The 27,046-nt window shown below is 54.4% G+C and overlaps 1 protein-coding gene and 1 long non-coding RNA gene across 2 annotated transcripts; one reads left to right on the forward strand and one right to left on the reverse strand.

Moving 5' to 3' along the window:
- Window positions 1-393: 393 nt before the first annotated feature.
- On the forward strand, window positions 394-6,440 carry SNAI1 (snail family transcriptional repressor 1). The gene is made up of 3 exons (XM_082745415.1): window positions 394-572; window positions 1,179-1,706; window positions 5,431-6,440. Exons 1-3 carry the CDS (start codon window positions 491-493, stop codon window positions 5,613-5,615), a joined length of 795 nt encoding a protein of 264 aa, XP_082601541.1. The 5' UTR covers window positions 394-490; the 3' UTR covers window positions 5,616-6,440.
- Window positions 6,441-15,820: 9,380 nt separating this feature from the next.
- Window positions 15,821-24,259, reverse strand: LOC309871654. The gene is made up of 3 exons (XR_014315405.1): window positions 23,513-24,259; window positions 17,424-17,632; window positions 15,821-16,504 (listed from the first exon to the last, which is right to left on the reverse strand). It is a non-coding gene; the product is annotated as an uncharacterized lncRNA (long non-coding RNA).
- Between the last annotated feature and the right edge of the window lie 2,787 nt (window positions 24,260-27,046).

The raw sequence follows: 27,046 nt of genomic DNA on the forward strand, positions 1-27,046 counted from the left end.
CCCCAGCCTGAGGCGGAGGCGGTTTCGGAACGTCAGGTGCCCAGACCCGCACTGCGCGGCGCCAGGGGGCGCCAGAGGCGGACGACCGTGCCGCGCTGAGCTGGTGGGGGCGCGGGGTCCCGAAAGGGGCCCCGCCTAGCCTGGAGCTCCCGGCGCCCGCCCGCCCGCCCGCACTCCGCTGCGGGGCGATCAGCGCAGCGCCCGCAGCCGGGCTTCCTTAGCGGCCCCCGCCCGGCCCCAGCGCCACGCGGCGCTAGCCCCGCCAGCCCCCGGCGCACCTGCTCGGGGCGTGGCCTCTGGAGAAGGCGCGCCTCGATTGGCGCGGAGGTGACAAAGGGGCGTGGCCTCATCGTGCCCCGCCCCATCCCGAGGCTGGCGTACTTAAAGGAGTTGGCGGCGCGTCTCCACTCACAGCGCAGCGGCACGGCCTCGCGGGTGGAGTGCTTCGGGACCCCTGCGCGACCCGGCAACCCCGGCTGCTTCGGCCACCATGCCGCGCTCTTTTCTCGTCAGGAAGTCCGCCTGCTCCCGCCGGAGGCCCAACTACAGCGAGCTGCACGACTCTTCTCCAGGTGAGTGGACGAGGTGAGGGACTCCGGGGGCTTCGGGGAGACCCGCAAAGGCCGCGTGGGGGTCCCCTTGGGGGAGGGGGCCTCGGGGGCCAAGTCCGGGGCCCGGAACAGAGCCCAAGGGGCTGGCGCGGGGCAGTGGGCTCAGGGGCGTGAGGAGCCCGGGGCAGGTGGATGCGGGCGGTTGGGGGAGGGCCTTCCGAGGGCGGGGGTCTGGGGTGAGGAGACTGCGCGGCCGCCCGGCCCCGACGGCGGGGAAGCGAGGGGGAGCGCGGCCGGAGGTGGGGCGGGGGGCACGCGCCTGGGGAGGGGAGGCGCCGGCGCTGGCCCGCGGGCCGGGAGATGGGGGGCACAGGGGGAGCGCCCCTGAGTCGGGGTGAACGGCAGCGCCCTTCGTGTAAGATTCGGAGGCCGAGGCGGGTGAGCCGGGCGGCCCCGGGTGAGGAGGGGCTCCGGGCGGGCAGGACGGGCCGCCCTGGTCGAGATCCCTTCGTCCCTCCAGTAAGTACTGAGTGCCGCCCCGCGGCCCCCGCCCGCAGCAGACCTCTGTTTGTTGACTGACTGCGCGACCGAATGCCTGACCCTGCCCTTTTCTCCGTCTCCCTTCAGAGTTTACCTTCCAGCAGCCCTACGACCAGGCCCACCTGCTGGCGGCCATCCCACCTCCCGAGGTCCTCAACCCCACGGCCTCTCTGCCCACGCTCATCTGGGACTCTCTCCTGGCACCCCAAGCCCAGCCCATCGGCTGGGCCTCCCTTCTGCCCCAGGAGGTCCCCAAGGCCGTGGAGCTGACCTCCCTGTCGGACGAGGACAGTGGGAAAGGCTCCCAGCCCCCCAGCCCCCCCTCACCGGCTCCTTCGTCCTTCTCTTCCACCTCAGCCTCTTCCTTGGAGGCGGAGGGCTATGTTGCCTTCCCAGGCTTGGGCCAGTTGCCCACGCAGCTGGCCGGGCTCTCCGTGGCCAAGGACTCCCAGACTCGCAAGGCCTTCAACTGCAAGTACTGCAACAAGGAATACCTCAGCCTGGGTGCCCTCAAGATGCACATCCGCAGCCACACGCTGCCCTGCGTCTGTGGCACCTGCGGGAAGGCCTTCTCCAGGCCCTGGCTGCTGCAGGGCCACGTCCGGACCCACACCGGTGAGTGTCCCCGTGGGCCGCCGCCTTTCTCCTCGAAGTCCCCACTGCCTTCTCTGCCAGCGCTGGGGGAGGAGGGGCGCTCCTGGGCTTACTGTGATTTTGCGAATGTGGAAGCTGGGGCTCCAGTCTCCTGACTCCTGGCTCGTTCGTTCAGGGGCTTGGCTCCCTGAAATGTTTGGCAGGAACATTCATTCGTTCCTCAGCTAAGCAGATGGGAGAAGTAGATAACTTTGTCTCTGCAGTCGCCGTTTCTCCACCAAATGGGTTGGAGTTGGATATGGGAGAGGTGCAACCAACACCTTGCTGCCAGGCCAGGTGTGAAGGGGCCCACCTCACTCCACCCTCCCCCAGCCCAGCCAGGCAGGATGTTGTGAGACCCCCCACCTGCCTCTGAGTCCTTCCAGAACTTCAAACCTTGAGTCAATGTTTCACCTCTCTGAGCCTCACTTTACACGTTTGTAAAATGAGCATAAGAACATCTTGTGGGGTGTCTGCGCCAGTTAAATGAAAGAAAGCACCTGGGCCACCACCTGATACATGATAAGTGCACAGAAATGGTTTTGATATTTGCTCTGCTTCCATGCTGTGTGACCTTAGACAAGCGATGTAATGTCTGAGCTTCAGGATTATGATAGCATAATCCTATACGGTGGATTCTGACAGCATTTTGTAGGTTTAGCCATCAAGATTCAGTGGCTCCTCAGTCACTTCATAATAATTTGTTATCATAGTTCTCAGATCTGCTCTCCCTACCCCCACCACGGAGTAGATAAACTCAGTCCTGTTACCCAGACCTGGGAATACCTTTGGCAGCAGGAAACAGTTAGGTCTTAATGTTTCAAAACCATAATAAATGGGAGATGGAGTTTCTTCTGTCCTCTAACTTTCTGGAAATGTGGAAGAGGTAGCCACTGTGTCTTTTCAGAACTTGAAAGGTGGAGGCCACCATATTTGGGGCTGCTCTTTGGGGAGTGACTTTGTAGAAGGTTCAAGGGTCATAGCTGTCAGCTTTGGGGTCAAGCTGACTGGGTTGGAAGACCTCAGTTCTGGCATTTCCTGGCCCAGTGGCTGACCTCTGATCTGTGAGGGTCAGTGGGGCGGTTTGTTAGGCCTGGTGTTTTGCAGGCGTTACTGGTATCTTTATTACTCCTACAGAGTGTCCCTGGCATCCTCCCCAGCTGGCAGACCATGGCTCCTCATTTCTCTTTGTGCACACATAGCCCTGATTTTAAAGGGACCCGATAGAAGGGTCCAACTGCCTGGCCTGTCTTGGGCGATTGCCCAGCTGAAGAGGGCTCTATTTGGAGGAGTCAGAACCCTTGGGGTGGTACTCCCCTGAGCCCCCCAGCTTCTCTCCCCACCCATCAGGACATTTTCATGTAAAGGCACGGCTGGGACACAAAAAGCCTGTTGAAATGCACCATCACCATCATTGACTCCCATTGTGTGCCTTAATGGTGGGCCCAGTGGGTGGGGGCTGGGGGGGTGGAGCAGGTGCATGGGCCAGTGGTGCCCAGCACCTGTTCCGGCCGCAGCTGCTGGCCCACAGCGTGTCAGGCCCCTTTAATCCGAGGAGTATCACATGTACAGTGCCCCCCTCGGCGGCCTTTGTCCCCGCCGGCTTGGTGCCGATTTCACACTCGCCAGGATCACCATAAAGACGTCTGCGGGGGTGGGGGATCTGCAAGGGGTGCAGGTCTGTGCCTGCTGCTTGCACACACAGACCTCCACCCCAACATACCCTATAAGGCCTCCTTCCTCCTTTGTTCACGTTCGTGTCTAATCATATATGACGTAAAGGTAACTTCACTGAGCACTTGCTCTATGGGGGGGGGGCATCGCCCATGGCTTCCTTCACCTGGGTTAATGCTGTAAATCAACAGCCTTAGGAGGGAAGTGATGTCCTAAGGCCCACCTTACAGATAGGAAACTGAGGCAAAGAAGGAAATCAAACTTTTTCCAAGTCACAGCTCCTAAGACTGAGCCAGGGCTTCTTCATCTCTGCCAGGGAGGTGAGAGGGAAGTGGCTTTCTGTGCCCTGGGGTTGCCCTTATCCATATCTGCGTACAGTAAGCCCTTAGTTCACAAGGCAGCATGTGAAGTATGAAGAACTTCACTTGGACCTTATGGTGCAGTCCTCAGACCCTTCAGGCCTAGTATGCAGAGGGTGCTCAATAATGACAAGTCAGTTAACTCAGACATCCCTTACCTGGTCTCCTGCTAAATTCCCCCCTTCTGTGGTGTGGCCTGTTCCTTGTATTTCTGCCCTAGGAGACAGAGCCCTTGAATGGATGGCTCCATAGTGAGCCTCAGACATCTGACTTCTGGACCCCTCCCAGTGCCCAGCACAGTGCCCCAGGCAGCCAGAAGGTTGATGGGATTCATTCATTCCCTGCTCTTGAAGTCCAACCCTGGGATTTAACAAATGGGCCATGGCCTAGGGGCATATAATGCTGGGAGTGGGAGGGTAGAATGCTATTTTTTAGTAAAGAATGCTCAGATTATTGCCTGGCACAGAATGGAAGCTCGATAAGTACTTGTTTAATGAGTTATTATTCAGATTTTTTATTTAGGAAATGCACCCCCGAGGAAGAAAAAACGAAATACAGCATTGTCAGTGTTTTTGTACTGTGAACGCTTATCATCTTAGTTGGGGCAGGAATTAGGAAAAGTTGGTGAACAGCATTTTCTGGTAGTGATTGAAGGGTCGGGCTCTTCGGAGCCTTTAAAAAAAGACTTAGCTATTGTATAAGCACTTACTGAGCGCTTACTGTGTACCTAGCTCTGCATGCATAACTCTTTTTCAGCATAACCTTGGCCAGGCAGGTGGTGTAAGGGCCACAGGTGGGAAGGAGTTTTAAACAAGGTAGAGGGTAAAAGGTTTCTGTAGCCTCTTGGGGGTCCCAGGCCCCAAGCCCTTGGAATGAATTCAGGGGAGGCCCCTGCTCTCGGGACTCTGTCTGATTGCGGGACAGACAAGACTTGACAATACCAAACGTGGTCAGCATTGTGATGGGGAAGCAGCTCAGAGAAGGAGCTGAACCTGTTGGGGGCAGGGGTGTGCCAGGGAGCCTTTAAGGCTGACCCCAGCTTTGTCCCCAGCTGAAGTAAATCCAGGAGTGATCATGAGGAATACCCACTGTAGCCCCCTTAACTGAGAGGCCATCTATATAGTGATTAAAATCAGAGGCTGTGGAGTCAGGCTGCTTGGTTCTTGCTGGGCGGCTCTGCATATGCTACTTGGCTTCTCCGTGCCTCGGTTTCACGGACTCTAAACTGAGGACAAGGGTAGGATTAAGGGAGATGAGCATACGGTGCTCCTTGCTGTCTCTGGCACAAAGTAAGTGTTCAGTAAACGCAGTTGCCATCATGGTCTCAGCTGGCTTGCCTGGGTAAATGCTTTATTTACCACCTCTGGATTACCAGCCCTTACAGGGGTGGGGATGAACAGCTCCATTTTACAGATGAGCAACTGGAGGCTCAGAGCAGCCGGATGACTTGTTCTAGGTCACATGGTGGGAAGTGGCAGAGCTCCCAATCATATCCAAGCCTTTGGACACTAGATAATGGCCTGGTTTTTCTGGGTCATGGGATTCCTTCAGGGGTGGGGTGATACGGCCTCTAAAGGCCCAGGTAGGTGGATGGGCGGGCAGGGATTTCAGTAAATAAATGTCCGCTGTTAGCCCAAGTGGTTTTAGCACTCAAGTCCTGTTTCTGTCCCCAGGCGAGAAGCCCTTTTCCTGCTCCCACTGCAGCCGTGCCTTTGCCGACCGCTCCAACCTTCGGGCCCACCTGCAGACCCACTCAGATGTCAAGAAGTATCAGTGCAAGACATGCTCCCGAACCTTCTCCCGCATGTCCCTGCTGCACAAGCACCAGGAGTCAGGCTGCTCAGGGGGCCCCCGCTGACCCTCAGGGCGCCTCCTGCGCCTCTAGACCACCCCCTGCATCGCAGCCTCTCAACTCCAGAAAGAAGGTGCCCCCATACTTCTCACTGCCACGGAATTCTCTTCTGAGCTCCCCTGTTTGGCTCTCTTGGCCCCGCAGGGCTCTGAGGACCATGTTCCAGTTCTCTCTGCCCCAGGTGCCAGTGGGCTCTGAGGGAGGCCTTGCCGTGGACATGTCTATGGACGGGTGATAGGGAGGGGGGTTTACAGCCGACTGTTCTGGAGTCCGGCTTCTCTGTGTGGGTTTGTGTATCCAAAGGTGTTTGGATACAGCTGCTTTGAGCTCCAGGACAAAAAGGAAGACTGATAGGAAACTACCCCCCACTCAGGGGAACCCATTCCTCCCTGACCTAGAACCCTCAGGCCACCCCTCCAGGAGGTGTGACTAACTGTGCAGTAATCCACCCCCAGGTTCAGCCTGGGGGCCTGTGGGCAGTCACTGACACAAGGACGTGTCTAGACCCCAGGTTGCCCCGGGCCGGGCAGCTATCTCAGTCTCCTGTTTGTCACCGTGGCACCTGTCTCATGGGCAGTTCAACAACAGTCCCAAAAGGGACTGTGAGTAATTGCTGTCACTTGTTGGGGGCCTGAGTGGGGTGCTTCAGCCCGACCGATGTGTCTCCCAGAACTATTTTTGGGGTCTGACAGGTGGCCCCAGGAGGAAGATGTTTACATTTTTAAAGGTACACTGGTATTTATATTGCAAGCAACATTTTGTACTAAGGAAACATTTTGTATAGTTATATGTACAGTTTATTGATATTCAATAAAGTGGTTAATTTATGTATTAAAGTCTACTTCATTTTATAGAAGGGTGAGTGTTTTACAGGCCTTCAGGAAGGGAGGAGGGGGGCAGGGATTCATGGAGCCCAGACCATTCCTGATGGGCTTAAATCCTGACAGGACGTGGCTTTGGACCACTGACTTCAACTGTCAGGGACCTTATTTGTATAAATGGGTTTCCTCTGAGCCTGGGTGTCCTGTCTGATGCGGAGCATGGGAAACACCTGCGGGCCATGAGCAGCAGGGGGCTGTGGGTAGGTTCCTTGCACTTCTTACATCGTGACCTGGATTTATTCTCTCATCCTTCCATTTTGAGGCTGACCAGGCCTACAGGGTGAGAAGCCAGCTCCCTGGGTCTTGTCAACTGGACAGGCTGCTGGGCTTTGCCCCAGCACTGCAGGTCATGCGGGGATGGGCTGACTGCTTCTCCGAGATGCGGGAGTGGGTTACAGTGAGCAAGAAGCGGACAGAGGATGTCCTTCCTGTTTCCAAGAGCTCTGGGCCCCGCTCTGGGCCCCACTCTCCTCCCTATCGGACCCACACCTCTGTCTGGCCGCTGGGTACCAAATGGCCTTTGATGCAAGGAAATTGGCTGGCCGGAGCCGAGAGGGTGAGAAGCCAGGCCAAAGGGTAGGGGTCATTCAGCTTCCTGCTGGAGGACAGGACGGGAAGACGGTCGGCTTGTGTCCTGGGCTGGGATAATTCACTCCTGGCTGGCTGTCACGGTGACCTCACCTCTGGGGCCCTCCTGGGGCCAGGAGAAAATGAGTGTCCTTTTTGAGCACAAAAGGTGCTGAAGGTGCCAGTTTCCTGCGGGGAGCTGAGCAGGCGTTGCAGGCGTCCCAGAGCTCCCGAGCCCCACAGTCAAGCCGGGGGTGGGGGGAGCTTCATGTTCCAAAGGAGAGATGATTCTTTCTTCTAAACAGGAAATGGTGACCCGCAGGCCGGGAGCAGCCCTTAATGACTTGCAGCTTTCCTCCCAAAAGAAAAAAAAAGTTCTCTAACAATCGCCAAATTGTAGCTGGCCTCCCTGAAGGGAAGTTAGGGAGTTGCGGTGGGGGGGGGGGGCGATGGGGGTTGGGCACCAATTTGCTGAAGGCCTACTGTGTCCGCCATCCGTGGGCTGCCACATACAGGCGCCCACACTAAGTGCTGACAGCGACTGGTGAGGGGGTAAATGACTTCACACACTCCTGGGGCGGGGGGAGGGGCAGGCTTCGTGGAGACCCCTCCCCAGCATCTAAAATGGGGTGTACCAGGCTCTGATCCTCCTGGGAGTTAGGGATGCCTGGGTCGTGCCCCTGTCAGGGCCTGGAACAAGGCTCTTCCCCCTGGGACCTCAGTTTCTGCCTCTACAAAATGGGGGCCATGAGGGCCCTGCCTTCCTCCCCAGAGCCTGGAAAGGGGCCTTCACTCAGTCGTGATGAGCATCAGGTGTGCCAGGCCCTGTTCTAGGCCCCCGGGCGCAGCCGTGAGCAGGCAGTCCTCCGTGCGCACGCGGAGCTTAGGTTCTAGCGAGGGAGATAGCAAACAAACAAGTGACTAAACGAGTCTAGATGCTCAGATAGAATTAGAGGGATCCACCGGGGCAGACTCTCTTGATAAGCCAGAGCCTGCGCTGCGCTGACTTCCCAGTGGAAACCTGAAGGAGGAGAAAGTTCAGGCGTGGAGGGAACACGGAAGGAAAAGGCTTGAGGCTGGAACGAGCTTGCTCTCTGCAGAGAAAGACCAGGACGGGTGGAGCTAGGGGGACAGCGTGGGACCAGTGAGGCTCCCACATCCTGCAGAGTGAGTGTGCGGCGTGAGGAGTCGGGATTTTAGTCCAGCCTCTAGCAGTCAGGGGCACCAAAGCAGGGGAACGATGAAGCCTGCTCAACTGGTATGCGGGCGCCCCTGGCTCCTGGAGGAGAGCCCACTTAGTGGAGTTCGGGGAGGCGAGAAACACTGGGAGCCCTGAGGCTCCAGCAGAAAAGATGTTGGCCTGATTCAGGGTGATGGAGGCTCTGGGGCCAAAGGCTCATTCAAGAGGCACAGTGCCCGGGGTGCACTCCTGAGCGCTTATGAGCTTTAGGGCTATTAAAAAGGGATGTTGGCTCCCAGGGGGTGAGGTAGGGATAGGGATCAAAGGAATCAGAGGGTCCCTATGTCCTGATATGGAACAGTCCCCACTTAGCCACACTGCTAAGTGAAAAAAATCACCTGCAGTACATGCTCCTTTTTGCGGGAAGAAGAAGGGGTGGAAATAACCATGTTCTTCATTCCTGTCTGTATTTACATATGGAAGCCCTGGAAGGATTTACAATAAAATATTAAAGCATTTCTCTAGGGAGTCACAGGAGGAGGCATGGGGCTGCCGAGACAAAGGAGAAGAAGCAGGGAGACGGTTTTTTTAGATTTTTTTTAATTATTATTTTAACGACTTCTTTTTTTTTTTTTTTAACTTTTTTTTTTTTAAGATTTTTTATTTATTTATCAGAGAGAGAGAGGAGGAGAGAGCGAGCACAGGCAGACAGAATGGCAGGCAGAGGCAGAGAGAGAAGCAGGCTCCCTGCTGAGCAAGGAGCCCGATGTGGGACTCGATCCCAGGACGCTGGGATCATGACCTGAGCCGAAGGCAGCTGCTTAACCAACTGAGCCACCCAGGCGTCCCGACGACTTCTTTTTTCAAAAAAGAAATCTCTACACTACTCATACTATACCCAGTGTGGTGCTCGAACTCACATCCCGGAGATCAAGCATCGTGTGCTCTATGGTGAGGTCCAGTGTTTTAGATTTTTAAAACATGTTTACTTTAAAATAATTTAACCTGACAGAAAAGTTGGGAAAAAAGCACAACAAACAGGGATCTTTCATATGGATTCTGGAAAATATCGAACATGTCTCCTGCTTGTGTCTTCTCTCTGTGCACGGTTACACGTACTGACACACTATTTACTTCGGAATCATTTGAGAGTAAGTTGCAGACATGATGTCCCCTGAACTGTACACATTTAAGCATGGATTTTTAAGGACAAGAACATTCTCTCCTACAAGCATACTCCAATGGCGGAAATCAGGAAATCGAGCTTCGGTGCTACACTATTGTCTAAGGCACAGACATCATCAAGTTTCTGCCACCGTCCCAGGGACGTCCCCCCACAGCCCGTTGGGGGTGGAGTGAGATCCAGGGTCACACACTTGTCCTGTCTCCTTATTCTCCTTTATTCTGGGATAAATGGTCTTTTCTTGGTCTTCCATGATTTCAAAGCTCCTCAAGTGTTCAGGCCAGGTGTTCTGTAGAATGTCCCCCAATTTATGGGCCCAGCACGCTTCCGCTGTGCAACTCTGCTAGAATGTTCCCCAACTTAGACTTTCCTGACGCTTCCTAGTGGTTTCACTTGGGCAGTGTGCTCTTGGCAGAACCACAGACCTGGTGTTGTGGCTTTCTTAGTGCAAGGTATCCCGAGGCCCATGAGGTCCGCCTGCCCCATTAATGGTGACATCAGCTTGGGCCACTTGGTTAAGGAGCTGTCTGCCAGGATCAAGTTCCTCTTTTTCCCCTTTTGTACTTAATCTGTATCTTGTGGAGAGACATTCCGAGACCATGTGAATATCCTGTTACTCTTCAAACTTCCACCCACGGCTCTTAGCCCTCACTGGCGATTTTCACCTAAATCAATTACTACTGTGGTGCCCGCCTAGTGGTGATTTTCTAGCTCTTCTGTTTTTACTGGTTGGCTTTCTCCTGTAGGGCAGAGCTTGTAGGGCTGGTGGGGCCATTCGATCCTCCCCTGGGCTCTTCTTTATAAAATAAGTCCAGGAAATAAACCAATGGCCATGCAGTGTCCAGGCAGGCAGGGCTGGGCCCGGGCCACCTCGGACACGTCTGGGCCCCATTAGGGACCCAGTGGTTACTTATGGGTGATCCTTGAGCTGGGATGGGGGTACTCTGGCAGGCGGGAAGCCGGGTCCTTCCTGCTCCTCTTTGCTTTTCCGATTGTTAACGTCACATGTTATAGGAGTTTATTCTTTAATTTAAAAGAAAGAGGAATGGTTAGATCTGAGGCTCATTTGACATGTGATTAGCATACCTTTTCCCAGTGCCTTTACTGTGCAAAAAGTTCAGTTTGTATCTGTCTAAATAAAAAAATAACACATATTTACATGTGCACATGCTCCAATCTCAGCGACAGGAAAAGCCAGAGTCCTCCCCATGGCCCACAGGTGCTGACTCCGTCTGGCCCTGGCACCTCTGCCTCAGCCCCTCCCCCATGCCCTCACTCCCTCCACTCTGCCCCTGCCCTCTGTCACCTCAGGGCCTTTGCACTCTCCTCCTCTCCTCCCTCAGAGAGCCATACACTGGCTCCTCCAACCCTCCCTCTCTGGTTTGCACCCAGTGTCTTCCCTGTTGAGATGTTTTTCTCCAAAGCACTTGTCACCATCCGACAAACCATATTTTCACTGTTCACAGTTTCTGTGTTGACCGTCTTGCCCACCAGAATGTCTGCTCCCTGCAAGTGGAAACACTGTCTGCTCTGCTCACTGTCCAATCGCTGTCGCCTCGTGTCTCTTGTGCAGAAGGTGCACACTTGGTAAAATTTCGCTGAATGGTGAATGAACGCATGTGTGCCCCTAAGAAATACAGAATGGCCACCACACTTATGGGGCGCTTTCTATGTGCTGAGCACCATGCCGAGCACCTCACATGGATTGACTCATTAAACTTACACAGCCGACTCAAGAAAGAGAAAACCAAGGCACAGAGAGGTTAAGTAACTGGCTCGGGGTCACAGAGCAAATAAGTGGCAGAGCTAGGAGTCAAACTTTGACTTCTTTTTTTATTGTTGTCATTTTGTTCCTTCTACCTTTAGGGTCGGTGTAATTACAACTTCTTAAATTGCAGTAGAACAGAGTCTGAGTCTTTATCTTGGCCTGCCCAGCAGCTCTGGCACGGAGGGGCCCATTTTGTTCCCAGTCTTCTAAAAAAAACCCCCACACACTCTTCTCCAGCCAGTAGGCAGCCAAAAGTGTGTTGCGATATGGGAGAGGGGTGGACAGGGAAAAGAGAGCTCTATCCCTAGCGGTACGGGGGTGGGTGCGTGCCCCCTGTAGACCAGGAGAGAGGCTTCCAGACTAGGAGCTCCATGAGGGTGGGACCACCCACCTGGTCCGATTTCCCTGTGCGCCGTGGGCCTTGGACACACTCTGGGCATCCCCGGTGTGGCTGTTCTAGTCCTTCCTTGCTCCTCCTAGCTAGTGGTTGCATTCGGAGATCCTGACATTCCTGGGCTTGTGGCAGGAAGGAAAGAAGGGCAGGAAAGAGAAGAAAAGAAAAAAGAAGGATCTGGAAGAAATATACCCACTGCTCATAGGGATTTTCTTTGGGTGTAGGTTCAGGTGCTAGTGAGGAGGAGGATATTTCATTCGATAGAATTTTCACTTGTCCTTCCACTATCATTGCTTCTTCCAAAGCGCCTCTCTTGACTTACAATCAATCAATCAATCAATCAATCCTTTAAGGGAGAAACCAGATACTCCCATGGGGACTTGAAAGGTACCACACGCGCTGACAAGTACAGGTAGCAACTTGTAGGGCAGCCTGAAAAGATAGTACGATCGCATTTCTGTCAAGTTTTACCTCCCATTTCATGCCCTGTTGCCTTCTCAGAGAGGGAAATGTGTGCCCTGCGGGGTCCACGGGACTTCTGTCTGGACGGCACGGATGCTGGGGTTTTAATTCCCTTCTTGAGAGATCTCTGAGTTTTCTAGAACGTGCATGTGGTTTTCTTTCTAAACAGAAACAACACACACACACGCACACACACACACACACTGATGAAGGACGTTCAAGAGGGGGCAACATCCCAGGGTGAAGACAGTCACCGTGTTTCTTTCCTGAGGGCTGTGGGGTGACATCTGGGAGCTGTTCGAGGCCCCTTGTGGGCACCGCTGTGAGCTTTGTCCTTAGCCTCCGTGTCCCTGGGCAGCATTGTCCAGCCCCCAGAGGCCATCACTCCCTGAAAGCCCGAGTATTGACTGTGCAGGGCTGTCTGCGCAGGCGTGGGTCGGTCCTGAGCAGGAGAGACACAGACAGAATTCAGGCAGCTCATGGGACCTGCCCAGAACACACAGCTGGGAGGCCACGGGATTTCTTTGGGATGGCTTTGGATTTTTTTAATGCCTTGATTGAACTACAATTCACGTACCATATGCTTCTTTCCCTTAAAGGGCACAATTCAGCAGTTTCTAGCAAGTGCGCAGGATCGAGCAACCATCCCCCATCCCCACCGCGTCTTCCAGAGCGTTTCATCACGAATCAAGAACCCCCACGCCCAGGAGCAGCCACTCCCCCCTCCTCCTCCCCACGGCCCCTGGCGACCACTCTCCTGCTTTCTGTTTGTAAGGATTGGCCCCTTCTGGATGCTTCAGACACACATGGAATCCTATAAGTGAGCCCACATGGCCTGTGTGCCCCTCTGGGGCGGCTTTCTCTCGGCGTCGTGTGTTTGGGGTCCCTCCACGTAGCATGGCCGCGCTCTGTTCTTTCCGTGGCCCATTACTTGCCACTGGCCGACTCGCCCGGTTTCATCCATCCACACGGCGGGCAATGGATTTGGGAGTTGGGCTGCCGGGCACACTTCTGCACACGCGCCTGCGCGCCCCCCCCAACCCCCAGCATTCTGCAAGTGTTGACGCGGCCCTGCCCCCTTGCACACTTTGTTGGCATGGGGGGGTTATTGTGTATTTTAGCCATTTTAGCAGGTGAGCATGTGTGACAGTCTTCTCAAGATGGGACCGACCCACAGGAGACTGCCACATGGAATGTACCAACTGGGATGTTTTTCTTTCTCTTGAGAAATAAAAGGAGAGCGATTTGGGGCCCATGTGGTTAACTCTTAGACACCAGGATTGGAACGGGGTCTTCCCTGCCCCAGGGTCAGGGTGACTTCTGCGAGCAGGACCCACTTCCCATGGGGAAGGAGAAGCCACGGTGTCCTCACTCTCCCACGTGGGGCTCTGCTCTGGGCCAAGGGCAGGCCTGCAGAAGGTCAGGAGACTCCCCGCCGGGAGACCCTGCCATGGGAGCTCAGTGCTTCCTGCACTCAGCGCGCGTGCACCCAGCCCCTCCTGCCTGCCAGGCCCTGTTCCAGGCACCAGCAAGGCAGTAGCGAGTACACAGCAAGTCCCTGTTCTCAGATAGTCCAGGGAGGGGGTGATGTTGCCTGGCAAGACTGCAGGGTGCCAGCTCTGTCTGGGATGTGGGGGGTATTTGGTGAGCCTTCCCAAAGCTGGTGAAGGAGGAGGAGTTAGCCTGGCAGAGAGAATTGAGCAGGAGGAGGAGACTACAGGCAGAGGGAATGGCAAGTGCAAAGGCCCTGAGGTGAGAATGTACTTGGTGTGTTCAAGCAGAGGTCAGTGTGGCTGGAGGGGAGAGAGGAAGAGGTTGGGGTGGGAGAGGCTGGCAGCGGCCTGCCTACACGGCACTGAGGGGCCAGGTGTTCGGATCTTATTCTTAGGCATGGGAAGCTGCCAGGGGATTTTACACAGAGGAGTGACTCTTCTGTGTGTGGGAAATAGACTGAGGGGACCGAAAGGAAGTGGGAGACAAGAGAGGAGGCACCTGCAGGCGGTGGCTTCCGCTGGAGAGTCAGGAGGAAGAAGGGGCGGGAGACGTCCGTGTGCCTGTGCCAGGGGTGTGGGGGGCGGTGGCGGGGGGCGGGGGATGATTCTAGCACAGCCAGCTGTGGGCTTGAGCCCTGAAAGGGGAGGACAGTGGGTAGTGGTGCCCGTTGACAAAATCGGGCCTTCTGGAGAGGAGACAGGGAGGGAAATGGTGAAATGGATTTCTCTAGAATTCTCTTCTCGCCCAACCCTCTCTCAGCCATGTCCACCGGTCCCTTCGCAGCCTCCACGTTGCCCGAGTCCTGGTCTCCGATGCCTCACAGTAACTGGACAGACCCCAGACCCTGCCTAGCCCTCCCCCACTCCCTCGATGGCCCACCACCTTCCCCACCTGTGAGCTCTGAGATGCGCATGACCTGCTGCCGCTCCTGGCACAAAGCAGGCTCTCAGGGAGTGGCTGCTGAATTAGTTCAAGAAGGCTATGGATGGCCTTGCTGGAGAATACAGTACTAGGGAGCCACAGAGGAGTCTGGAGGGAGGGAGGGCTGAGTTCTCTCACTCACTCTCCCCCTCTTCTCCCAGGCCTGTGGGAGGGCAGAGGCTCTCTGGGGTCTTGACTGAGGTGGAGTGACCGGTTCCAGGGCCCAGGAATGAAGCTCATCACCACAGCCAGTCCTCCAGGAAATGCGTACCCTCTTACTCTCACGTCCCCATTTTGCAGAGGAGGAGACTCAACTCCCAGAGGGAGGTGGTTTCCCCAAGGTGACCCCCAGGTGATAAGGGCAGAGCAGGGATTCGAGTTTACCCCTGCCTGGCTGCATAGTCCTCATCCAATCTTTTGTCCTCAAAAAGGCTTTTTAGAAAAAATAAAAATAAAAATAAGTCAGGACCCAAGGGGCAGGGAAGAATTCCTCTCTGTAGAGGCCTTTCTAGAACATCTCAGGAGTAAATACAGACACATGCCAGCATCTGGGTCTGCCGTCCTCTGCGGAAGAGCCTGGAGGCTGGGGTCCGGGGGCAGGAGGAAGACTGGCTTGTCACACTTTTCTTTCCGAACTCTTGCGATTGTTATTATTTTAAGTGTTAAGGAAAGTATAACAATCCAACAGATGCAAGTACCTGAAGAGTTCAGCTCAATGTCTTTTTTCAAAATGAATTCACCTGGAGGACCAGCGCCCAGATCAGGAAATAAGAAACAGAACATTCCAGTCCCCCAAGAAGCCAACTTCTTTCATCTGCGGGGTTCATCTGCATGGCGGAGCGTATCAGAAAAGTGTTTCTTGGGGCACCTGGGTGGCTCAGTGGGTGAAAGCCTTAGCCTTTGGCTCAGGTCAGATCTCAGGGTCCTGGGATCGAGCCCCAGATCATCAGGTTCTCTGCTCAGTGGGGAGACTGCTTCCCCCTCTTTCTCTGCCTGTCCCTCAGCCTACTTGTGATCTGTCAAATAAATAAGTAAAATCTTAAAAAAAAAAAAAAAAAAGGGAATGTGTTCCTTTTTAGGGCTAATGAAGTACTTCACTGTTTACCTATTTCACGGTATGTTTATTTATTCAGCAGTGGATGAACATTGTTTCCTTTTTTTTTTTTTTTTTTTTTTACGATTATGAATAAAGCTGCTATCAGCATTCACGTGAAGATTTTTATGTGAGCATAAATTCTCATTTCTTTTGGGAGAAATACCTAAGATGGGATTGTTGGGTTGTAGTGTAAGCATGCGTCTGACCTGATAAAAAGAAAATCCTGCGAAGCTGATTTCCGGAGCTCTGTGCCACGTCCCCCCCGAACGCTGTGCCCCTCCCCCACCCCCCCAGGAAGTGTATGAGAGAGTTCCCGTTGCTCCACATCTCTGTCAGCACTTGGTATTCCCAGGTTTTGTTTTTGTTTTTATTCTAGGCTTTCTAGTAGGTGAGAAGTGGTATCACACTGTGCGTGTGTCTGTGTTTAACTGCTTCCTCAAGGTAGAATACAATAAAGTCCATATATAAAGGTCAACATCTGACAAGTTTTGGCACATATCCCACGAGTGAAATTAGCACGGTTATGACCGTGAACATATCCGTCACCCCCAAAAGTCTTACGCCTCCTCTTTGACTTCCCTCCCTACCTCCTTCCCACTCCCCCCATCCCCAGGCAGCCAGGGATCTGCTTTCTGTCACTACCGATTAGTTTGCCTTTTTCCGAAATTATAGAAATGGAATCGTATGGTCTGTCCTCTTTTCTTCGGTCTGGCTTCTTTCACTCAGCATAATGACGGAGGTTCGGCAATGGATCAACAGTCGTTCCTGTTCCTGCTGCGTCCTATGGTGCCAGTGCGGGGATAGACCACTGCCCTTTGGATGGACGTTTGGATTGTTCCGTGTTTGGGGAGATGACAAATAAAACCGCTCGAAGCATCCATGGGCGAGTCTCTGTGCGGACATGGGTCTCCCTTCCTCCGGGTCCGTGTGCAGGAATCCAGCTGCTGGACTGTGTGAGAAGAAAATGCTTCACTTTTTGAGAAACCATCAAACCATTTTCCAAAGTGGCTGCACCATTTCGCTCTCGGGCCAGCAATGCACACATGAGAGCTCTAGGTCTTCCACATTTCTCTCTCGCCCATACTTGGTGTGGCCGGTCTTTTAGATTTTAGCTGTCCTATTGGGTGTTTAGTGGTAACTCATTGTGTGTTTGTTTTTTTTTAAGATTTTATTTATTTGACAGACAGAGGTCACAAGTAGGCAGAGGCAGGCAGAAAGAGAGGAAGGGAAGCAGGTTCCCCGCTGAGCAGAGAGCCCGACAAGTGGCTCGATCCCAGGACTCTGGGATCATGACCTGAGCTGAAAGCAGAGGCTTTAACCCACTGAGCCACTCAGGTGCCTCTCTCATTGTGGTTTTAACTGGCATTTTCCTAATGACTAACAATACCGAACACCTTTCCACGTGCTGATTTACAATCCATGCATTTTAGTGAATACCCACAATATTTAAAATCTTTTGTCCATTTCTTAATTGATGTCTTTTTTTTGGAGGGGAGGAGTTCTTCGTATATTCTGGATACATTTTTTTTTTTTTTAAGTCAGATATGCGTTTTGCAGATACTTTCTCCCTAGTCTGTGGGGATTTCTTTTCTGATCATATCCTTTGCCCACTTTTCATTGGGAAAATCAATGGTCTTAGTGATGTTTATGAGAGCTTCGTGTTTCTTCTAATCTTCACTTTGGGCCCCAGACCTTGCCTGTCCCAACTCAGGGGGCTGCAGCAGGGGGCGTGGAGAAAGGGTCATTAGAGAGTCTAGCGATGGAGAAATTCCACCCCTGGCCTTGACGGGCGTGGCCTCACTTTCTCTTCCCTCTAATGGGGACTGCTAAGGAGCCCCTCCTGGGCCCGAGAGAGAGTCATCACTTACCATGCGCAGGAAGTGTTGCTCTTGTTTTCACCACCATGGTTGTCTGTGTGTGGTTTCCAGTGCAAGCGTCAGGTTCAAAGCTCAGCTCTGCTGCTCCCTGGCCGCAGGACCCCGGGCCAGGACCTTCCACCACGTCTCCCCATCCGCAGAGTGGCCGAGGAGGGGGGTGAATACACAATGTACATGAAGTGCTCAGCACAGAGTAAAGGCTGCAAAACCAAGTATTATTGTCTTTTTGTTTTTTCCAGCTAAAAATCGAACCAGTTTAATGGGATATCAGATTTTTGGCTGGTTGCCGCTGGAGGGCCTGGGAAAGCAGGTCTGTGTCTGAACAGATGGGGGACGACGGCCCCTGCACCAGTGTCACCGTCCCCTCCCATGGATCAGCTTACTTCCTCCTCTTAGCGGCTCTTCGCGACCAGAGCTAATGACCACATTCGGCAGAGGAGGAACTGGGGTCCTTCATGACTTCACCTCCCTCCTCCAGACCCTCACACCTGAGTCTGGCCTGTGATACCACGCAAGGGAAACACCATGTCTCCCCAACAGCTGTCTGGGGGCTAAGGGGGCACAGGAGGCGGTGACACCCAGGACCCAAAATACTAATGAAAGGAGGGACTGATGGTCAAAGTTAGGTGCCACCGAGTCCTGCTTAAAATAACCCAAATGGAAACAAGAACCCTGAGAGCTATACCTGTGTCTATCTGGTAAAGTAAGGACAAAATATATTTTAAGATTTTAAGAATTATTTTTATTTATTTTTGTCCTTCCTGCTCTTGGCCAGACCTGCGAATATGGGAACATATTTCATCTCATTGGTGAGAGTGACCATGGTAGGTCACCGTTGGGGATAGGTCAGGGACAGGGACATGAACCAAGCCTGTTTTCATATTACTGGTTGCTTCTAAAAGCCCGTATCAAGGGATGCCTGGGGGGCTCAGTCAGTTAAGCATCTGGCTCTTGATTTCAGTTTGGGTCATGATCTCAGGGTGGTGAGCTCAAGCCCCACATTGGTCTCTGTGCTGAGATTCCCCTTCTCCCTCTGCCCCTACCTTTATGCGTGTGATCTTCCTCTCTCTCAAAAAAAAAAAACAAATAAAATCTTAAAAGAAAGGGGCGCCTGGGTGGCTCAGTGGGTTAAGCCGCTGCCTTCGGCTCAGGTCATGATCTCAGGGTCCTGGGATCGAGCCCCGCATCGGGCTCTCTGCTTGGCAGGGAGCCTGCTTCCCTCTCTCTCTCTCCTGCCTCTCCATCTACTTGTGATTTCTCTCTGTCAAAATAAATAAATAAAATCTTTAAAAAAAAAAATCTTAAAAAAAAATTTTTTTTAAAGTCATCATCAAATACAGGCAAAATCCTGGTTGACAGCTGACTAGTTGAATATCTTCTTGTGGCTCCTGGTTGAAATCCCAACAGTCACTTAAAATATAAACATAAATTTATTATAAAGGAGTCAAATATGGTCCTATTTTAATTATTGTGAACGTGGCCAAGTGTATAAAAACAAGAAAGTTCAAATAAATAAAATCTAAGAAAACAAATAGATGTTTAATATAAAAGCAATAACTCTGGATGAAACTCAAGAGTTTACTTTCTGGAGCAAATGTTTCCAAATAATTAAATGATAATGAGTAGCAGAGCAGTAGAATTAATTCTAATACTTGTATCATTATGTGGTTTGCTAGCTTTCATAACAAATAATAAAATTCATATTAAGAATATAACCTTTAAGAATGTAATATTTTTCAGTTATTTAATTTCCTCTAGGTCCCTGAGACTTTTAGGAAAAAAGTCTACTTTTACTTAGGCCTATTCAGAAAGTGAAGGAAGATTTGGAGAAAATGAGGAACCCACATGTTTTTTGTCCACACGAATCAAACTTCAGAACAATGGACATCACAAGGGAGTCTTAGGTACATACTTTTTTCTAAAAAAGGTTTTAGCTATTAGGGCGCCTGGGGGGCTCAGACAGTTAAGTGTCTGCCTTATGCTCAGGTCATGATCTCAGGGTCCTGGGCTCAAGACGGGCCTTGGGCTCCTTGTCAGCAGGAAGTCTGCTTCTCCCTCTCCCTCTGCTGCTCCCCCTGCTTGTGCTCTCTCTCTCTCTTGCTCTGTCAGATAAATACAATCTTAAAAAAGAAGATTAAAAAAAATTATTTGAGAGAGAGAGAGAGAGTAGAAGCAGGGGGAAGGGGCGGGGTAAAGACAGAAGGAGAGGAGAGGGAGGGAGCCCTATAAGGGGTTCATTCCAGGACCCTGAGATCACGACCTGAGCCCAATGCAGACGCTTCACCGGCTGAGCCCCCCAGGCACCCTTGAGCTCACACTTTAAACCGATGACTATCAGAAGGAGATAATAATAAAACGGACTGATCATTTCTTTTTTTGTTTGTTTTTAAGATTTTATTTATTTATTTGACAGACAGAGATCACAAGTAGGCAGAGAGACAGGCAGAGAGAAAGGAGGAAGCAGGCTCCCTGATGAGCAGAGAGCCCCATGTGGGGCTCAATCCCAGGACCCTGAGACCATAACCTGAGCCGAAGGCAGAGGCTTTAACCCACTGAGCCACCCAGGCGCCCCTGGACTGATCATTTCAAACTGTCTGATGGAATCCTACCTCCCCTTTTTTCCCATATTCATCTCCCGGTCCATGTCCAGAAAACAGATTTAACCCTGAGGATGTTAGCAAAATTTATACACAGGGTAGGACGGGTGGCTGGTGAGACACAGGGCTGAAGAGGGGATGGAAAGGTAGGGGCGAGGGAGGGTCAATGCGGGGGGTAGACAGGGTCCTGCAGAGCTCACAGAGCAGGTGGGTATGGCTGTGGACATTGAGGCTCAGAGAGGTTAAGAGACCTACTGAGGTCTGTGTCTGACCTCACGTGGGGGGACATGTGGGGGCGGCGCTGATAGTTTGTGTGGACAAATCCAGGGACAGAGCGCAGAAGGGGTAGAATCTGTAAGGCTCTCAGCACAGAGTGGGGAAGACCATGCAGGGCTGAAACAGAGGGGACGACTGGCTCTCAGGTGGGCCACAGCCCCTGGCGAAAGGAGCCAGGTGCAGGGGTGATGTCAGGGCAAGGCTGGACAAAGGTCAAAGACAGGTGCGTGGGGGACCAGGAAGAATATAAATGCAGACAATAAGGATGTATTTGGGTCTGGGTCCGGATCAGGATCTGGAGGGGGAAGGGAATAAGAAAATGGAAAGTACTGGGGGGGGGACCCAAGGAATAACAGAGAGGTGCTCAGGGAGAGGGGAGACCAGCAGGAAGGATGCGAGAGGAGATGCGGACAAGGCAGGCCAGAGGGAGGCAGGGGAAGGGGGACAGAGAGAGGGGCGCACAGCGAGAGCCCAGGCCCTTCGCATGCTTCCTGGGAAGGCGCAGAGGGAAGCCTGGCCTCAGCAGAGGGAGGACCAAAGCAGCAGTGGATGATGGCAGAGGGAGGTCGAGGCAGGGCGAGGGGCCGGCGCAGAAGAGGGGCTGTGGGAGACGGCGGGAAACCAGAAGAGGAGGGAAAGATGGTTTAAACCCTGAGCAACACTGGCAGGCAAGAGGTGGTGTGACAGCAACCGAGAAAGCTGGGAGCACGGGGAGCCGCTGGGCGCCAGGGAGGTTGGAGGAGCACTACCGGTGAGGACATGGGAGACCCTGGGGAGGAAGCTGGGGAGGTCTGTGGGTTAGGAGAGGTTTCCTGTGGGTGAGAGGCTGACTGTCACAAGAGAGGTGGGCGCAGTGGGAGAGCAGCTGGGTGACACAGTGGGAGGGGGACAGCCACAGGTACAGGGCTGGGGGCGCTGGGACGCTGAAGAATGCCCGGGGGAAGCTGGCCGGAGCAAAGGGACTCAGCTGCTGTCCTCTGTTGGGTCTGGTGTGGACAGGGAAATGTGAGGCTGCGTGGTGGAGGGGACAGTGTGACCAATCTGGTGGCACCTTGGAGGACAACGTGACATAGATGGAGGTCCGTGCAGCTCCTCTGGGTTCTGAGATGCTTGGAGCAGAGAGCAAGAAGCTGCACAAGGCTGGCGGGGGGGGGGGGCAGGGGGGAGTCAGGGCTGGGGGGGCCCTGCATAGAGGAGCCAGACGGGACCCCAGCTCCCAGGACACCCTACTCCTCTCTGGCTGCCATGTGTGTAAGCGACATGTGGGAGAGTGTCCTTGAAACAAACCCAGAGATACACAGACAGGTTCCCTTACCGAGTGTTTTGTCCTTTTGTCCTCTAGATTCCCTCCCAGGTCACAGAAGCTATAAGCACCCCCTGCCGGCGGTGCACATGTGGCCGTCCTCTGAGCGGACTTGGTATGACTTTTGCTGTGAGCATCTTCACATAGAAATGGGCCACCGTGAGGAATCCCACCGCTACTTGGTGCAGGGTGGGCACTGACCTGAATTTCTTCCCTTTGTCCCTCCCCTGCTGCCCTGGCCAGTCCCTGTGCTAAAAGACAGGGAATTGGACCTGGCCTTGCCCATGTCCCATCAATGGACCCCATCATTATGAGTGCAAGGGATTGATTGGTTCAAATCCCAGCTTGACTACCACCTGCTGAGGGACCTCAGTAGGTCTCTTAACCTCTCTGAGCCTCAATGTCCTCAGCTGGAGGGGGGGAAATTGTACAGATTCCTAGACTGACAGAGTGGAGGAAAAGAATGGGAAAAAAATAATCCAAGAGAGAACTCTAGTAAGTGATTAACAAATGCTGACTAAGCAGGCTCCTGCCTCAGGGCCTTTGCACAGGCTGTTTCTGTCACCTGGAACACCCTTTATTTATTTATTTATTTATTTACTTACTTACTTACTTACTTACTTATTTAGGATTTATTTATTTATTTTAGAGAGACAGAGAAGAGGGAGGGGCGGGGGGTGGGGAGAGAGAATTTCAAGCAGACCCCTGGGCGGGAATCTCCAGGGGGCTCAAACCCAAGACCATGACCTGAGCTGAAACCAAGGGTCAGGTGCTGCCCCTGGAACACCCTTCCTTTAGATGCCCACATGACTCCAACCTTCACAGAGACCTTTTCTGACCACCCTATGACCGCATCATTGCCCCCCTCCCCACTTTCACTCCTCACCCCCCTTTCCTGCTTTCTTTCCCTCCACAGCACTCACCACCACCTGACACTTTCCCTTAGGTGTTTATTTGCCTGTGTCTGGCTCCCCCGCTGGACCGCCAGCCACAGGAGGGCAGGGAAGTCTGTGGGCCGCCCCATCACCATGTCTAGGCCAGTGCCCTGCACCTAGTAGGTGCCAGAGAAGCGGGAGCTCCGCCCACATGCCTCAGAGTGATGCCACCCCCTCCCTGTGCGACCACGGGACAGTTATTTTAACTGCCCAGCCTGGTTTGCCGTCACCAAGCGGGTGTGGGTTTCGGAGGAGCTTTTCCCCCAGGAGTTTGCTGGAAGGGTCTCTTGGCCTCCGCGGCTCTCCCCGCACCTTCCAGGAGGGCTGGACCCTTCCAGGAGGGCTGGACGCCGGCCGATGGTGCGGCTGTTATTTCAAATGCATGTTTATGAAGGTGGACCTCTGGGGCGCGTCCAGTCCCGGGAGGGGCCCCTTGTGCCCCAGCGCGCCCGGCCGCCCCGCCCGCGGCCTCGCAGGCGGGCGCCCCTCCAGGCCGCGGCCCCCTCCCCGCCGGCCCCCAGCGAGACGAATGCAGCACACGGCGGCCTTTATGGGGCCCGCAGACAGCGCGTCGCCAGGCTAACCCTGCGTGGAAAATTCGGAGGTGGAAGGCAAGGCGCCTTAATGAGGGGGCCGCCGGCGGCGGCGGCGGCAGCGGCCAGGGGGCGGCGGGGGGCTGCGGCCGACCGGAAACGTGAGCCGGCTCCGCGGGCGCCCCCACCCCGCCCCGCGCATTCTCGGCAGCCCCCCAGCCCCGGCCGCCTGCCCGCGGGACCTCGCGCCGCCCCGAGGTTGGCAGGTGGGGAGGTGAGGGGGGGGCGGCAGGGAGGGGGGCGCCAGCGGCTGGGCCCATCCCTGCGCGCCCCAGGCTCTCTCCTGAAGCCTCCCTGACCCCTTGGTGAAATGGGCCCGACCCCGGCCCCCCAACCCCGCCCCGACTGCGGGAGGGGGAGGATCGAATGCGCTGACCTGCGCGAGGTGCTGGCCGGCACGTGGGAAGCCCGGGACAAAGCTAGGCGCGTATGGAGACTGTTCACATGACGAGTTCATCAGCTGCAAGGTCGAGGCCCAGATACTCAGGAGAGGGCGGCCGGGCCGGTCGGATTTCCGGGCCGGTCCCCACCGCCTGTGGTGAGGCCTGCGTCAGACTTGAAATCCTGACAGTCCCTGAAGACAAGGCCACGAGGTCAAGGTTATGGATCAAGACCTGGAGAGGGACCGAGCCGAGTGGCCAGCCCCAGCGCTACCGTGGGAGTCCCGAGTCAGCCAGCGTGTCTCAGGACCTGTTTTCTCATCTGTGAAGTGGGCCTGGGCCAGGCACCGAGCCGTGTGTTCGGGGAGAGCGGGGCGCAGGACTGCCAGCCTCTGGACTCCTGGGCTTGCCCCAGTGGGGGTGACCAAGGGATCCCCTGGAAAGAGGAGAACGAGTGTGTGCAGGAGCGGATATAGTTCACCCCCTGCGTTCTTGGGCTGGAAAGAGAGAGAGGGAGGGAGGAAAGGAAGATATACAGAACAAGGGGAGGCTGGTGACCAGGGGTGGGGAACTTGGAGAGAAGGTTCGTGGAGGCCCAACTTCAGACTGACTCAAAGAAGGCAGAAAGCAAGGCTGAAGGCAGCCAGACAGCAGCCCACGCTGGCTCCTCCCTCCACCCCAGGTCTTCCCCCTGGTGTCACCACCCCCTCTTTCCCTGACTTCTTCCAGGCCTCTCCTCAAAGGTCAGCTGCTCAGAGAGGCCCTCCCAGACCGCTGTCTAAACACACTCCCAGCCTGGGCCTTTGTCTTTGCCCTGGCCCTGATTTCTTTCTTTTCATTATATTTATATACTTTTTTTGTTCATGTTTTTCATCTGCATTCTCCACTTGCCCTTGAGCTTGATGAGGATGGGGACTTTGTTCACAGCTGTAGCCTCTGCACCCAGCCTGGCACACAATAGTAGGTGCTCAATAAATGACTGAGGGATGAGTGAATGACCGGGCAGAGCCAGGCAATGGAGGACAAAGAAAGCCTCCTCTTTGTTTCTGCTGGTTCTGTTTCTGGCTTGTGGGGGACAGTTTCCTGAGCTACAGACAAGCAGACAGAAGATCAGGTCAATAGTGGGGCAGGGGACAGAGAGCTCTAGGGCCCACTGGCTGTTCCTTCCTCCAGGGGCCCCACAGTGGGAAGCAGCCCCAGCAGGGCAGTCGGGCCTGGGAGCTGGGAGCCTGCTCTGTCATGGCCACTGGTGAGAAATCTCACACCTCACACGTTGTAAACGCAGCTCGCTTGGCTCCCTCCTGGCTGGGGCAGTCGGGTGGATCTGCCTTGGGTTGCCCTGCTGGGAGGTGTGTATGGTGGGGCCTCCTAGGACCTGGGATTCCCTTCCTAGGGGTGGGGCAGGGGTCTAAGGTTTCCACAGACAGGCTAGTGTAGAGCTCAAGGGTGAGCCAACCTTCCAGGGTTCAAATAGGAGCCCAGTCACTTGGAGCTGTGTGATCCTGGGCAAGTGAGCGAACCTCATTGTGTCCTATAAAAGGTATCATAATAGGAAAAATGTGAAATAATATAGTATGGGTTTTGTTCAAGGCGTCTAATTTGCTTTTGTGCTGTGGACCCCCTTTCATGTTTATAAATCTAGATTTAAATTTATAAAGTGTTTAGAATGAAAAGAAAACCAGTTCTATCAAGCTAGGTTTATTTAGATATTTAATAGCGAAATGCTTGCTACAGGGACGGCTGCGTTTCTTCGTTAATGCATTTAATGGCAAGACCTGGCATCGGGCCTAACTAATAACTACAGTAATTTTGAAGTCGGGAAAAGAATGGACTCTATTTCTGCGAGGCTATAAAGGTTCATGGAAGTGCCCGTGACTTCTGACTGACGAAGTCCCAGTCCAACTGCTGCTGGCGCGGTTCATTTCCCTTGTCTGCCTGCAGGGAAAGGAAATGCCAGATTTCAGCTGGAGGTTAGTGAAAATCAAGATGTACCTTTCTTCCCCAGTCCAAGTTCATGGGTTTCTGGATTGCCCTCTGGGGCCCCGGTGGTGAGTGACAAGGTCTCTCCAGCATAGTCTAGATGTCCCAGAGCTCAGGCAAGTCAGGAGGGACCCCCTCAGGTGTTCTAAAGGTGGCTCTGGATGCAGAATCCTGTGGGTCTGAGTCCAGATTCAGCAGTGACTGCCGGTCCCTGGGGCTCCTTGGCCTTTTGCTGTTGGCCTTTAGGAGGGAAGGGGGCAGGACAGCAAGTGTCCGATGTCCTTGGGGGCTGAGGGAGACGGGGTAGGTTGCGGGGGTGGGAACGAGGCTCTGAGACTAGGGGAGCTCTATTCTGGACCTGGCAGCCTCTCTTGGATCTGGGACTGCGTGTAAGTTACCGTTTTGAGTTTGTGTCATCTGGGTAGGGTGGCAGGGGTGTGTGTGTGTGTGTGTGTGTGTGTGTGTGTGTGTGTGTTTGTGGGGGGCACGTTTCAGGAAGATGTGGCTGTTTGCAAGCCGCTGGAGGAGTCTGGTGTGATTGGATGCGTGAGTCTGTGTGTGTATTTGTGAGTGAGTTTGTGTGTGGGGGGTCCATTCTGGGAAGGGACTGTTGAGTGTGTGTGTGTGTGTGTGTGTGTGTGAAGGTTTGGTGGGGGGTGTATTCTGATGCAGTCTGTGTTCAGGTCGGGAGTCTTTGGTGCTGGTGTGGGTGTGAGAACGTGGGTGGATTTGGGGGCAGACGGAAGGGTGGCCGTGTATGCACACACATCAGGACTGGCGCGGCGGGGTGGGGTGTGTGTCCGATGTGTGTCTGTGTGAGCGTGTGTGGCCCTGTCACCGCCGGCTCCGGGCCTGGCCACATAAACTTCACACCCCTGCGGGCGGGCTCCGTCGGCCCCGCAGTGGCCGCGTCAGGCAATGGGAAGCAGATGGGCCGGGATGGAGGCCATATGGGGCTGGGGGTGGGGGCGCATTCCTCCCTCCCACAGCCGCCAGGAAGCCCCCTGCCTGCTGGCCCCCCATCAGGGCGGGGGCTGGAGCTGACACAGTAACAAATGTCCCGCAGCCAGCACGGAGCCGTGGGGTGGGGGGGACGTGCAGGGAGAGCAGCCCCTGCCCCACGGGGGAGCGTGTGTATGCGTGTGTGTGTGTGTGGATGTGTGTGCACGTTGTGTGTTAGGGGCTGGTCCCGGAGATGCCAGCTGGGCGAGGACGCTGCCCTGAGAAGCCATAGCTAACCCCCGGGCTGTGCACCCTAGAGCACTGCACACACCCTCTGTGCCTCAGTTTCTCCAGCAGGGTCATAACAGGGTGGCCATTTGGGATGAGATTCTGGGAAGTTCGGGCCTACCCTACTTCCCAACTTAGGGCAGAACCCTAACTCCAGAAAGCTGGGCAGATCCCAACCGTGAGGACAGCAGTAAGTCCCCACGGCTAGCCTTGCCCACGTGCGAGATGCAGGAGAGTGGCTACGAGGTGGGTTCTGGAACCCGACTGGCCTGGGTTCTGACCCCCACCTCCCCTCCTCTGTGTGACCTCTGGCAAGGCAG

This window comes from Mustela nivalis, assembly GCF_964662115.1.
Source record: "Mustela nivalis genome assembly, chromosome: 8".
Classification (NCBI taxonomy): domain Eukaryota; kingdom Metazoa; phylum Chordata; class Mammalia; order Carnivora; family Mustelidae; genus Mustela; species Mustela nivalis.

Coding starts and splice junctions, on each gene's coding strand:
- SNAI1 (XM_082745415.1), top strand. CDS start 491: ATGCCGCGCTCTTTTCTCGTCAGGAAGTCCGCCTGCTCCCGCCGGAGG. Junction 573..1,178: donor GCTGCACGACTCTTCTCCAG/GTGAGTGGACGA, acceptor GTCTCCCTTCAG/AGTTTACCTTCCAGCAGCCC. Junction 1,707..5,430: donor CCACGTCCGGACCCACACCG/GTGAGTGTCCCC, acceptor TTCTGTCCCCAG/GCGAGAAGCCCTTTTCCTGC.